The sequence below is a fragment of the Gossypium hirsutum genome, chromosome D04, assembly GCF_007990345.1.
Source record: "Gossypium hirsutum isolate 1008001.06 chromosome D04, Gossypium_hirsutum_v2.1, whole genome shotgun sequence".
Taxonomy (NCBI): domain Eukaryota; kingdom Viridiplantae; phylum Streptophyta; class Magnoliopsida; order Malvales; family Malvaceae; genus Gossypium; species Gossypium hirsutum.
In genome coordinates, this window is record NC_053440.1 from 47717529 (window position 1) to 47730536 (window position 13008).

At 33.6% G+C, this 13008-nt stretch overlaps 1 protein-coding gene across 1 annotated transcript; it reads left to right on the forward strand.

Annotated features, from left to right (window-relative positions):
* The first annotated feature begins 1814 nt into the window (after window positions 1-1814).
* Window positions 1815-2787, forward strand: LOC107898130 (uncharacterized). Its single transcript, XM_016823669.1, has 2 exons — window positions 1815-1851; window positions 2195-2787. The coding sequence occupies exons 1-2, from the start codon at window positions 1815-1817 to the stop codon at window positions 2785-2787; spliced, it is 630 nt and encodes a 209-aa protein (XP_016679158.1).
* The last annotated feature ends 10221 nt before the right edge of the window (window positions 2788-13008 follow it).

Sequence of the window (13008 nt, forward strand, 5' to 3'; positions counted from 1 at the left end):
TCTCAGTGTTGACATAACTCAAAATCACCCTTTTTATCACTTTATTTCCTTATTTTACTATATCAGGAATATTATCTTACTTTCTTACTGTAGTATTTTTTTGGGTATTATACATAGCTCGTGTGAGCAGGCTCATTTCACAGCTCATGTGAGCACTATTAAGAAGGAAAGGTTACGGTTATATGGAAAGGCACACTATGTGTGTGCATTCCCCAGTATCTTATGTAATTCTAGATGGTTCAACGGATATGTAAAGGTTTATGACAAGGTATGTATACAACTGGATAATTATTCATAATCTTATGAAAAGTAAACTCGATGAATGCAAATGAGTTGAATGAAATTAAATGATTATGTGAAGGATGTCATGTTCATGAAGATTCATTTGTGAAATGGTTGATTTCTTATATGTAATATACATGAACTTACTAACTTGTGAACGTGGTGATCTTTATAGAATTGTATTAAACATATGAGTATGGTAATGATGCTACGCATATCTCATAAAATGAGTTTAAGAAGGGTAAGTTATGTTTTAGTTTATATGAGCTTACTAAGAACTAGTTGCTTACATAGTTATTTTTCTTTCTTTCGTCGATTATCAAAAGCTCAAACGGTTGGAAGCTTGTCGGAGATCTATCACACTATCCAGCAATTATTTCAATAGTTTTTGTGTTATTTTGGCCAAGGTTATAAATGGAATGTATAGGACTTGTGTAATGGTAATTATTGAATATGCTAGTGATCATCTTGGTATGAATATGTACTTTAAATGTTAAACATATGGCTTAGACAATTTTAAGACTTTTGGTCACCTTTAGGCACTTGCAACATATGGTCTTTTTGATATATTTAGTATGAAAAGTAAATGGTTTATAATAGATGTCACTAGGTAACTAAATTGGGTATGTTTTGTGCTTGGGATGTGACATTATGGCCTTGTGTTGTTTGAAGTTGTTTTGGTTAAAATGTGGTGCCTTTGAATGGCATATTAGTTAGTTGAGATAGGTTGTTTGAATTGGTATGTTTATATGTGCTTGAATAGTATTTAAGGCTATTGAATGCATGCACAATTGGAGTAGATGATTGGGTAAATTTTGGCCTTGAAATGGCTTGTTTTTAGGGTCAAATTATGGAGCACACGGCCTGGGACTTATGGGATGTCACATGGTCTTGTGACACACACGGCCTGGCTATACAACTGTGTGTAACTTATTATTTCAATTCAGTGAGTCATATGGTCAAGCACATGGCCTACGACACGGCCGTGTGTCGGAAGCCAGAGAGTTACATGGTTTGGCACACGGCCTGCGACACGATTGTGTGACCAAACTCAGTCAGTTACACGATTTAAAACATGGGCTAGGACACGGTTGTGTGTCCCTTTGTTAGAGCATCACACAGTCTGGGCTATGTCAAATGGCTGTGTGACCCCTGTTTTCAAAAGGTGCTACTTTTTCCCAAATTTTTTGATTTATTTCAAATTAGTCCCAAATTGTTTCTAAACTATTTTTAGGGCCCCGAATGCCTGGTTTAAAGCTCAAATATATTTGTTTGATAGGTTTGTAATAATTTTAAGTAATTTTTATTAAATGAATGCATTGTTTAGATTGTACAGTAATGCCCTGTAACCCTAGTCTGATGTTAGAGACGGGTTAGGAGTGTTACATTTAGTGGTATCAGAGCTACGATTTAGCCAGTTCTTGCACTGAACATAGCTAGTAAAGAGCATAGAATACATGTCATTTATATAACTTGTGATAATGTGATATCTCCTGACCTAAATTGAACTATGTTTTGTATATAGATAAAAGATGTCATCTAACAGAGCCGGCTCTGATAAGGTTGAAAGTATGCACAAGCCTCCATTTAATGAGCAAATAGTAATAGGCCCATAGTCGAGGGTTGGGGAAATAAGGCGAAAGAAGCCTTCTTCTATATGATGTTTGAGTGGTTCTTTAAATTTGTTAGAACGAACCCAATGGCTCAACAACCTCCACCCCCTTCTGTACCCCAACCTATTCCCTCTATTTCTTAAGGTCCGGAATAGTTACGTGTAAGCAAGCCTCCGGTTGATTAAATACGAAAGTATGGACAGAAGAATTTCGTGGAACAACTGAAGATGACCCTTAAAAAGAAAAATTTTGGTTAGAAAACACTGTCTGGGTTTTTGATGAACCGTCTTGTCCTCCAGTTGATTGTTTAAAAGACTCAACATATCAGTGGTGGAATACTTTGATTGCTGTGGTACCAAAGGATCGCGTGAATTGGGATTTCTTTCAGACAGAATTCAAGAAAAAATACATCAGTCAGAGGTATCTTGACAAGAAAAGGAATGAGTTTTTAGAGCTGAAGCAAGGTCATAGGTCTATAGCGCAATATGAAAAAGAATTCATGCAACTTAGCAAGTATTCTTGGGAATGTATACCAATAGAAGTTGTTATGTGCAATCAGTTTGAAGATGGGTTAAACGAAGACATCAAATTATTAGTGGGGGTTCTAGGATTGAAAGAGTTTACGGTAATGGTGGATCAAACAAATAAGGCTGACGAACTTAGTAAAGCTAAAAGAAAGGCAGATTTTGAGGCTCGTGACACAGGTAAACGACCGATGGGAAAATCATTTTCATTTCCATCGAAGAAATTGAAAGAATTTCATAGTCGTACATCAGCTTCAACCAGACTTTCAGGAAGAGATAAAGGGAAGCAACATTCAAGTTCGAGACCTCAGGTTACTTCGATAGTGAATGTGGGGAGTGTTCGTAATAATAAACCTGAATGTCAATAGTGCAACAGACAACATTTCGATGAGTCCAGATTGAAAGATAGGCCGTACTTTAAATTCATTTCTTATGATCATTTTCTCCGAGACTGTCCTAAAAGATCTGATAGAGAGAAAGTTGGAAACACAAACATATATAGACTTTTCATGCCCTTTTTAACTCAAATTCATGCAGTTTCGGAGTAATTCTTGTCGAAAAATATAATATAATTATAAAATAATTAAAATGTACTTAAATTATTAACATGTTGAATCTTAATTATTTTACAATTAATTTTCATTAATTTTGATTTATTTTCGACAAATTTGCTCAAAGGGTGAAAATTGGCTCGGCAGACACTACTAGAAGCTTAAAATCGAGAAGCGATTTATGAAGCATCGAGGCGAATTAATTTCTTAGCCTAAGACAGACCAAATAATGAATATTAATACATAATATAATTAAATTTAATTTTATTCCAATTTATTTTGGGTTAAATAATTAGTATTAATTAAATTATGAAAGAAGGCCCAATTGTGCCAAACTAGAAGACTAGTCCAACCGAGCAAACAGACTGCCCAAAACCGTTCAACATGCTGACCCAATCAGCTCAAATTAACTGATTTATTGGCTTGCAAATCATTCCTTTAAGTCTCCTTAAAATTGCATCCAAACCCCTCCACTTTTTGTGCTTTCAAAGATTAACCCCAAGCTAAATTTAGCAGGTTTGAATCATTCAAACTTGCCACATGTGTGGTCGGCCAAGGGGGTATATGGCTGCTGATTTTTTTCTATTTTTAGCAGCCAATCCAAACTATAAATACCCCCTTCACCTATTCACTCAACACACCTTTCATCTCACACATCTCTCTCTCTTTCCCTCATTTTTCTCTCTGTCATTTCCCCTTTTTTCATCCATTTCCCTTGCTTATTTCCCTCTTGGGAAAGAGCCCTTCAAACACCTTGGGTAGTAGCATTCAAGTGCTTATAGAAGCTTCGGTTCAACAACAACAAGCAGAGAAGGAAGAGCGGAGCAAACTAGTTAGGCTTCAGAGAAACATCAGATCTTATCTTAGTTTCTTATCCTTTAACTTTTTTTGTTGTTTTTATGAACATATCTATGAATATTTGTTGTTTTGTTATTCTAAATTTAATTAACATCGCTTAAATTTAATTCATGTTAGGTTGATTGCATTTTGTCTACTTAAGTTATTAAAATCATGTTCATGTTGTTATAGGTCTTGGTAAATTGTTTGATTAAGTAAAATCATGATTATGTTATGCTTGCTTTATAATTGTAATTTAACTAATGAATTAATTATTAATCGTGTTCAAATTGTAATTAATTGACACAATACTTAATCAGTGCATGTTTAATCTTCTATGGTAGCTAAGGGTTAAATTAGCGACGGTATTAAATAATACTTTAGCCTTGCATAACTTGCAAGATTATTGTGATTAAATTGTTTCAATGTAGGAATATATTGTTACCTCACTTAATCTTTTACTTGCTCATTTAAATTGATTAATTGTTTGGATTGGCATAATGATATGTTCAAGAGATTAGTTACTTTAGTAAGTCTGTATGTGCTATAATAAACAAATTACCAAGTTGTTGTGAATTTATTTGTAATAACATGAAAATTTTTTTGGTAATATTAAGTTAAGAAATGTAATTAATCTAACACAACTATGTCATCTTGATTAAACCATATTTTGAAATCGTGCATTGGGACTTTTATTTTTTATTTTATTTTACTTAGTTAAATTTTAGATTTTAATCACTTCCTCAAAACCAAAATATTTTTAATCACCAAAGTATTTGAATTTCATTTCATAAATAATTTTCTTAAACAGTCCCTGTGGGTACGATAACTCGACATTTACTTGTCACTTTATTACTTGTTGCGATTGTGTACACTTGCACATTTTCATCGTTCCAAAAGCTTAGAACACTCGATCGAGTAACACGACTGGGAGAGGGAGGCCACCCAGAAGAAATGGTAATACGTGGAATAGTCGAAGTAGAACAAAAGATTCTACAGTTAGATATGACGCTCGGGCACCAGCTAGGGCATGTGTAATTTGGGCTCGTGAAGAAGCTTCAGCACCTGATGTGATTACCGGTACATTCACCATATTTGATATTAATGTTAATTCTTTGATTGACCCGGGGTCAACACACTCATATATATGCACAACTTTAGTGTCAAATAAGAAAATACCTTTTGAGTCAATTGAATTTTTTATCAAAGTAACGAATCCTTTAAGTTAGTATATGTTAGTTGATAAGGTTTGTAGAAACTGTCCTTTGATAATTCAGGATTGTAATTTTTCGGTTGATTTAATGTTATTACCATTTGATGTGATTCTTAGCATGGATTGGTTGACTCTTCATGATGTTGTTGTGAATTCTAAAAGAAAGCAAATTTTATTGAAATGTCAGAATGGTGGAATAGTCCGGGTTGAATCAAATAGATGTGACTGTTCAACTAATATCATTTCAGCTATATCAACTCAGAAATATGTCAGGAAAGGTTCTGAGGTGTATCTAGCTTATATAATTGATACCAAGGATTCAGAATAAAAATTAGAATTAGTTCCAACTGTTTGTGAGTTCTTAGATGTATTTCTAAAAAAGTTACTAGGGTTACTTCCTGTCAGAAAGGTTGAATTTGCTATTGAGATAGTACAAGAAACTTCTCCAATATTGATAGCTCCTAATAGAATGGCATCTGTAGATTTAACAGACAGAGGATTAACAGACAAAGGATTTCTTCTGCCTAGTTTTTCTCCTTAGGTGATCCTATATTGTTTGTTAAGAAAAAGAACGGTTCAATGCGGTTATGTATCGACTATAGACAGCTTAATAAAGTCACGATAAAAAAATATCCACTGTCTCGTATCGATGGTTTGGTTGATCAATTCAAAGGTGCAACAGTGTTCTCAAAAATTGATATTCGTTCAGGACATTATCAGCTGAGAATTAAAGAATCTAATGTGTCAAAAACTGCTCTAAGGACCAAGTATGAACATTATGAATTTTTAGTTATGTCATTTGGTTTAACAAATGCACTTGCTGTATTTATGAACTTGATGAACAGAATATTTTGACCGTATTTAGACAGATTTGTGGTGCTATTCATTGATAATATTTTGATCTATTTCCGAGATGAAGTTGAGCATACACAGCATTTAAGATTAATATTAGAAATTTGGCGCGAGAAACAACTATTTGCTAAATTTAGCAAATGTGAGTTCTGGTAGCGAGAAGTTGGATTTTTGGGACATGTTATATCGGTGGATGGTATTAGAGTGGATCTGAGTAAAATATCAGCAATTATAGACTAGAAGCCTCCGAGAAATGTTTCAGAGATTAGAAGTTTATTGGGATTAGTTGGATATTATCGGATATATGTTAAAGGGTATTCAATGATTGCTACACCGTTGACAAAGCTTCTTCAGAAAGATGTCAAGTTTGAATGGTCTGAAAAATGTCAGCAAAGTTTTGATCAGTTGAAAGTATTGTTAACCGAAGCCTCTGTATTGATTCATCTAGAGTCCAGCAAGGAATTTTTTATTTATATCGATGATTCACTTAATGGTTTAGGTTGCATTTTGATGCAAGAAGGCAAAGTGGTAGCTTATGCTTCGAAACCACTCGAGAAAACATACCCGACTCATGATTTGGAACTTGCAGCTATTGTGTTTACTTTAAAAATCTGGCAACACTATTTGTACGGAGAGAAATTTCATATCTTCATGGATCACAAAAGCCTGAAGTATTTGATGTCACAAAAAGATTTAAATTTGAGACAACGTAGATGGTTGGAGCTGTTAAAAGATTACGACCTAATCATCGATTATCATCCAGGAAAAGCTAACGTTGTTGCTGATGCTTTAAGTAGAAAGTCTTTATTTTCTTTATGAGTTTTGAATAGTCGTTTGATGTTGATTGATGATGGTTCAATTGTAGCAGAATTAAAAGCTAGATAGACATTTCTGCAACAGGTTTTTGAAGCTCAAAAAAGTGATTTTGAGTTGATTACTGAATAAGAAAAGATTGAAAAGACATCTGATCCAGAATTTCATGTTAATTTTGATGGTAATTTATGTTTCCAAAATAGAATTTGTGTTCCTAGAAATTCTGATATAATACAGAAGATTTTGCAAGAAGCTCACAATAGTAGCTATTTGATACACCCTGGTAGTAACAAAATGTACAGTGATTTGAACAAACGTATTGGTGGCTAGGTATGAAACGTGAAATTTCAAAATTTGTATCGAAATTTTGATTTGTTAGCAAGTCAAAGTTGAGCATCAAGTACCTTCTAGACTGTTATAGTTGGTTATGATTCCATAATGGAAATGGGAATGGGTTACGATAGATTTTGTATCAGGGTTACTCTTGTCTCTGCGAAAGAAAGATGTTATTTGGGTTATTGTTGATCGTTTGACTAAATCCGCGCATTTTATTCCAGTGCGTACGGATTATTCACTTGAGAAGTTGGCAGAATTATATGTTTCTGAGATTGTTAGACTGCATGGTGTGCCAGTGTTTACTATTTCTGATAAGGATCCACAGTTTACTTCTAGATTTTGGAATACATTGCATAAAGCTTTGGGCACTCGACTCCATTTTAGTATAACATATCATCCATAGACTGATGGTCAGTCTAAGCGAGTGGTACAGATACTTGAGGACATGCTCCGATGTTGCATTTTAGAGTTTAAGGGAAGCTGGGAGAATTTTCTTCCTTTGATTGAGATTTCTTATAATAATAGTTATCAGGAGAGTATTAAAATGGCACTATATGAAGCCTTGTATGGTCAAAAATGTAGAACTCCATTATATTGGACTGAATTCAATGAGAAAAAGCTTTTTGGTGTTGATTTGATCTGAGAAACTGAAGAAAAAGTCAAAGTAATTCATGATTCTTTGAAAGTTGATTCTGATCGTCAAAAATCATATGCGGATTTCAAAAGAAAGGATATTGAATTTCAAATCAGTGACAAAGTATTCTTAAAAGTAGCCCTATGGAGAAAAGTCCTCCGTTTTGGCCTAACAAGGAAGCTTAGTCCTTGATTCATCGGGCCGTATGAGATCATCGAGAGAATTGGGCCAGTAGCTTATCGTTTGGCTTTACCATATGAGTTAGAGAAAATATACAACGTATTTCATGTGTCGATGCTACGGAGGTATCGATCTGACCCTTCACACGTGATTTCGCTTATTGATGTTGAAATTCATTCAGATATGTCATACAGTGAAGAACTAACCATAATTTAGCTCGGGAAGTAAAAGAATTAAGGAATAAACGTATAGCTTTAGTTAAAGTTCTCTGGCATTGTCATGGGCTCGAGGAAGCTACTTAGGAACCAGAAGAAGCTATAAAAGTGAAATACACGAACCTATTTTCTAGTAAGATTTTCAAGGACAAAAATTCCTTTAGGGGAGAGAGCTGTAACAGCTCGTTTTTAGCGATGTCAGAAACATTGGTTTCAAGACAACTGTATTACCAAAAATCTTCCGGACTTAGATGATGGAAATTAGTAAGATTTTGGAATTAGGGATTGTGTTGATGAACTAAACATACTCAAATGTGTCCCCGATCCAATTGATATAGAATCAGACATAACAGTAGATGTAGCCGCTAATGTAAAATTAGAAGTACCCGCTAACATGGAGCTTAAACCAATTCTAAATGAAAGTGTTGAAGAGCCACTACATTTTTTGGCCATAGCAGAGAAGGTACTAGCTGTATAGATCGATGAGTTCAACTCATTCTCATCTAACAAAGGCAACAGAGCTCGAGTGGCCAAAACTTCACGCGACCTAGAAGGGAGGAAGCTCGAGGCAATAATACGTAAAGAAGTGCATGTCGTGTCAGTCAAAGATGTGCATGTCGCGTCGGTCGAAGATAAGGCAACATTGTTCGAATCAACCAAAAGGCTGGTTCATATACATCGACAGAGGAACAAACATCACATCAAAGTGTTGGAAACCAGCTAGAAGTTCTTCTATGATGGCAACACGAATTTCCCCGATTTTTAAAAAACTTCTACTTCTTACTTTAAATTTTGTTATTTTTTATTTTATTCATTTTATTATTATTAATTTTAGTTGTGTTTTGTTTTGTTTTTTTCCATAGCAGGTGTAGATATCATGGAGTGACGGAACCATAAAAAAATTCAAAGAAATCAGAAATTGGGCTCAATGTTGCGACATCGCACCCGAATGTCGCAACATCCTAGACAGAACGCACCTTGCAACATTGAAGGCCTAAGTTCATCCGAATATTTGTAGACGTTCTATCATCCATTATCGACACTTTGCCTTTTTCTTCTTATTTCTATTTTTATTTTCTTTCATATTTATTTTTGTAGAACTTTTTTTGGGTACTCTCCGTCCGCTTGAAGCACACATACCCCGAGATTATCTTAACAACAAGGATTCGATCTCCTCACGAAAGTTTTCTTGTTTACAATTTAAGTATTTTACACTAAGGGCAATGTATGTTCTAAACTGTGGGGGGAAGTACATAGGATTAATTTTTTGTGTGTTTACTTTGATTAAATTAATTATTTATTTATAAAAATATATTATTATTTTTTGTTGCATGGTGCTTGGATTATATTAATAATGTGAATAGCAGTTGAAGATAATAAAGCATGTAATGGTTCTTGTCAAGCATGAATTTTTTTATTGATATAAGATAATTTGATTATTTTTTAAGGAAATTGATTAGGTTACCTAGTTAAATTGCATAATAGATAGGAAGTATCTAAGTAAGAATGTTTGATGATGCCATATGAGATATAAGTCTTATAGATAGCCGCAGAGACATGAATGCTTGAATTGATTATTATTCATTCGTTTTAATTCGAAGCATGAAAGAAATTATTTGTGGTGGGATGCTTAGGGATGACCTAAGGTATTGTTTGAATAGCCAGCCAGTTCTCAAGTGACCATACCTTGATGCTATGAATCCCTAGTCTCCTTATTTGAGCTTGATAACTCCTTTTTGATGAACCTACAAAAAAACGAAACCCAAAGAACACATATAAATTGAAAACTTGAATTCTTCCCTATCCTTGGTCCTTCAATACATTACAAAATAGACATCAGGCCATAGATATTGAGGGTTTAAATAGATACGTCATGGTGGTTTAAAAAAATTGAAAAAGGAAGAAACAATGTGATACAGCGATTATCGGTCAGGAAAAAATGTATGACAAAGAAAAATCGAGAAAAACTCAAAAGTAAAAATAAGAAGAAAAAGTACAGAACAGAAACAAAAGCACAGTGATAGAGAAGAGAGTAAAAATTCAAAATGATAAAAGAAAGTCACAAAATTAAGAAAACTCAGTCATCAGTGCACCAAAACTCGTTAAGCTAACCATAGTTGCTAGTTTTATATTGTATCTTCCTACATGGACAGATATGATAGGTAAGAGAGGGAGACAAAAGGCAGTGAGCCTGGATGGACATTAAAGGGGAAGAGAGGGAACAATGTTATGTGTCTAACTATTTCTAGTGTTTGAACCGTTTTGAGCCATATTTTTCTTTGAACTCATACCGTCCTAAACCTCAGAACGTTAGAAGCCTAGAAGACCAATGTGACTTAAGCGTTCTCTATGCATAATCTTTCAAAATTGCTAACAATTTTACTAAATGAATATTTTTTATTCACATGATTGTGTCTGCTACATATCTGTTTGATTTATGTTAATTGTGATATTGTTAAACTTTTGGTCATGAGAATTATTTCTAATTTGTTAATAATGTAACTCTGTAAACTAATATTGATTTACTTTAAAAAATTTCAAGGCATTGAACTATCAATATTAAGTTACATGTGTGATAAGAATTATTATACCTTTAATTGTTGACAATCATGTTCTTAGTAGTAATAAAATCCAATGGACGCTTTCTTATTGCATGCTATGTGTCTAAACTTGGTTTACTTAAGGACAAGCAAAAATTTAAGTGTGGGGGAGAGTCTAGGTGTGACGTTTTTATTTACATCAATCTTTACTAACTCTAGCTTGTTTAAAGAAAGAAATTAATTCCTGTCATTTTCGTGTTAGATTTTTTTCTCTCATTTTTTTCAATATATGTGTTTTGGTTGCTTAAGGACAAGAAACAAGTGTGGAGGTGCGATCTACCATGAAATACACTATTATTTACATCCTTTTTACACATAACTTTAGCTTGTTTAATAGATAAATCAAAGCATCTTAGTATATATTTGGGTTTTTCATACTTAAAGTACTCATTTATGTTTTTTAGTAGTTTTTATTACATTTTGTATATCTAAATAAGGTTACATGGTCTTGTAGGTCAAATCAGGAGCTAAAGATGCTTATTTGGGCCAAAACTAATGCCTATGTCATGACACCAAGATATTGATGTCTCAACGTCGAAGAAAAAAGCTAAAAATAGGTTTTGAAGCAAGACTACCATCGATGTCCCCACATCGGACTCTGATGTTGCAACACTATAGGCCTGTGTTGCAACCAAGCCCCTACACGGCCCAAAAATCTTGCACATTTTAATTATGTTTTAGAGGGAAATTAGGTGTATTTATCCTAATCAAACTCTAAGGACTTCAAGGATAATTTAGGCACTTTAATATTCCAAGTTGAGCCTATATAAAGGCCATTGTAATCAGTTTAAACACATAATTTTAGGGTTTTAATTCTTAGGTTTTTCTTTCATTCTTAGTTTTTACTTAGGTTATTTTATGTTTTTGTAATCGGAAGATGCTATTCTGACGTAAGACTTCCACGAAGGAAGATGGTTTCAAAACCACGCTTTCATTGATAAATCCATGAGCATCTCTTTTCCTTATTCTCTTCTTTATATTCCTTTCTTTAATATTGTTAGATGAATGTTTGTGTAAAGATTAGAATCACTATGTGCTTTCTACATATTTTGCATGTTTCATTTACTTTAACTTAATTAATTACTTAAATGATAGAGTTTCTTAGCGAATTAGTTGTTTGGGAAAGGAAAAACGTGACACAAACCCTAGGCTTGACAACCCTGGGAAGTCATTTAGGTGAGAATTAACCCAAAATTAGTATGGCCTACCATGAACACCTTAACCCCGAATCGGTTTGGACTGTGAGGTTGGAATATAAATAGTTCTTGCTAACCTGTTATTCTAGTGCAAGATCAGAAAATTCTGCTAGGGTATCAACTACTTGATTGATAAAACTTTACTTCAATAATTATTTAGGTAAAACAATTGGATCTAGGCTAAAAAGAACTCGCGTAGTCAAAATAAGGAATATGAAAAGCCGATACAAGAACCTAGGAGTATATATAGATTTAGTTAAGTTTATTTAGTTTTTTATTATTATCATCTTGATTCTTGATTAACACTACTAATTCATGACTCGAGTAAATTAGTAATTATTTCCCGTAATCGGCTTGATAACTGTTTTCCCCAAACCGCAATCTCTTGAGTACGATCCTCGGAATACTTACCAAGTGTTTCATTGTAAACAAACTATATTGCAACCTGACCTATATATTTGTTGCCTGTATATTTGCGGACACCACCTCGAATCTATATATTTAGTTGTAGTATTCACATTCTGGACGTTGGTATGTCTAGAGGCGATCAGGAACATCAAAGCTGTTTGTTTCCTAATTATTTGCAAATACTGGAAAGATAGCCTCATGTTTTGATTTTCTAGCAAATCAAAGAAAACTCGTTATTCATGAATTAAAACTTGAAAATTTAATTTATTGGATATTATTTAAGGCTGACAAGCATGTATAATTGCAAATTCACTACATATAACCAAATCCAACAATTTATTTATGATCCAAAAAGCAAATAAACTCACTTTTTTTATAAATGGAAACGATCTTAAGTTTCTTAAAACCCAATATACATATATACAAAAAAAGAACAATCAAGAAAAGAAAATGAAAATTTCCCCAAGAAATATCCTTGAACAGATTCTTGACAAAAACAAAGATCGAAGAACCCCAAACAAATCCCAAATTATATATGGTATGTGAGAATTGAAGAACAAATATTTATACAAAAATCCATTAAAGAAAAATCACAATGAGAAAAACACTATATGAAAAAATGGAGCAAGACAAAGAAATACTACCATTTAGGGTTTGGTCCCCCTCATAAAGAAAAACATCTTTAACAAAACACACCTGAAAATTCCAAAGTAAGTGTCGGCGGTGGTGAGTGAAATCCAAATTGAAGGTGTGT

What these genes read in the sequence shown, in the direction of transcription:
- LOC107898130 (XM_016823669.1), top strand. Translation starts at nt 1,815, where the DNA reads ATGTCATCTAACAGAGCCGGCTCTGATAAGGTTGAAA. An exon ending in CGGCTCTGATAAGGTTGAAA is followed by an intron (nt 1,852 to 2,194) that starts GTATGCACAAGC and finishes CTTGTCCTCCAG; the next exon opens with TTGATTGTTTAAAAGACTCA.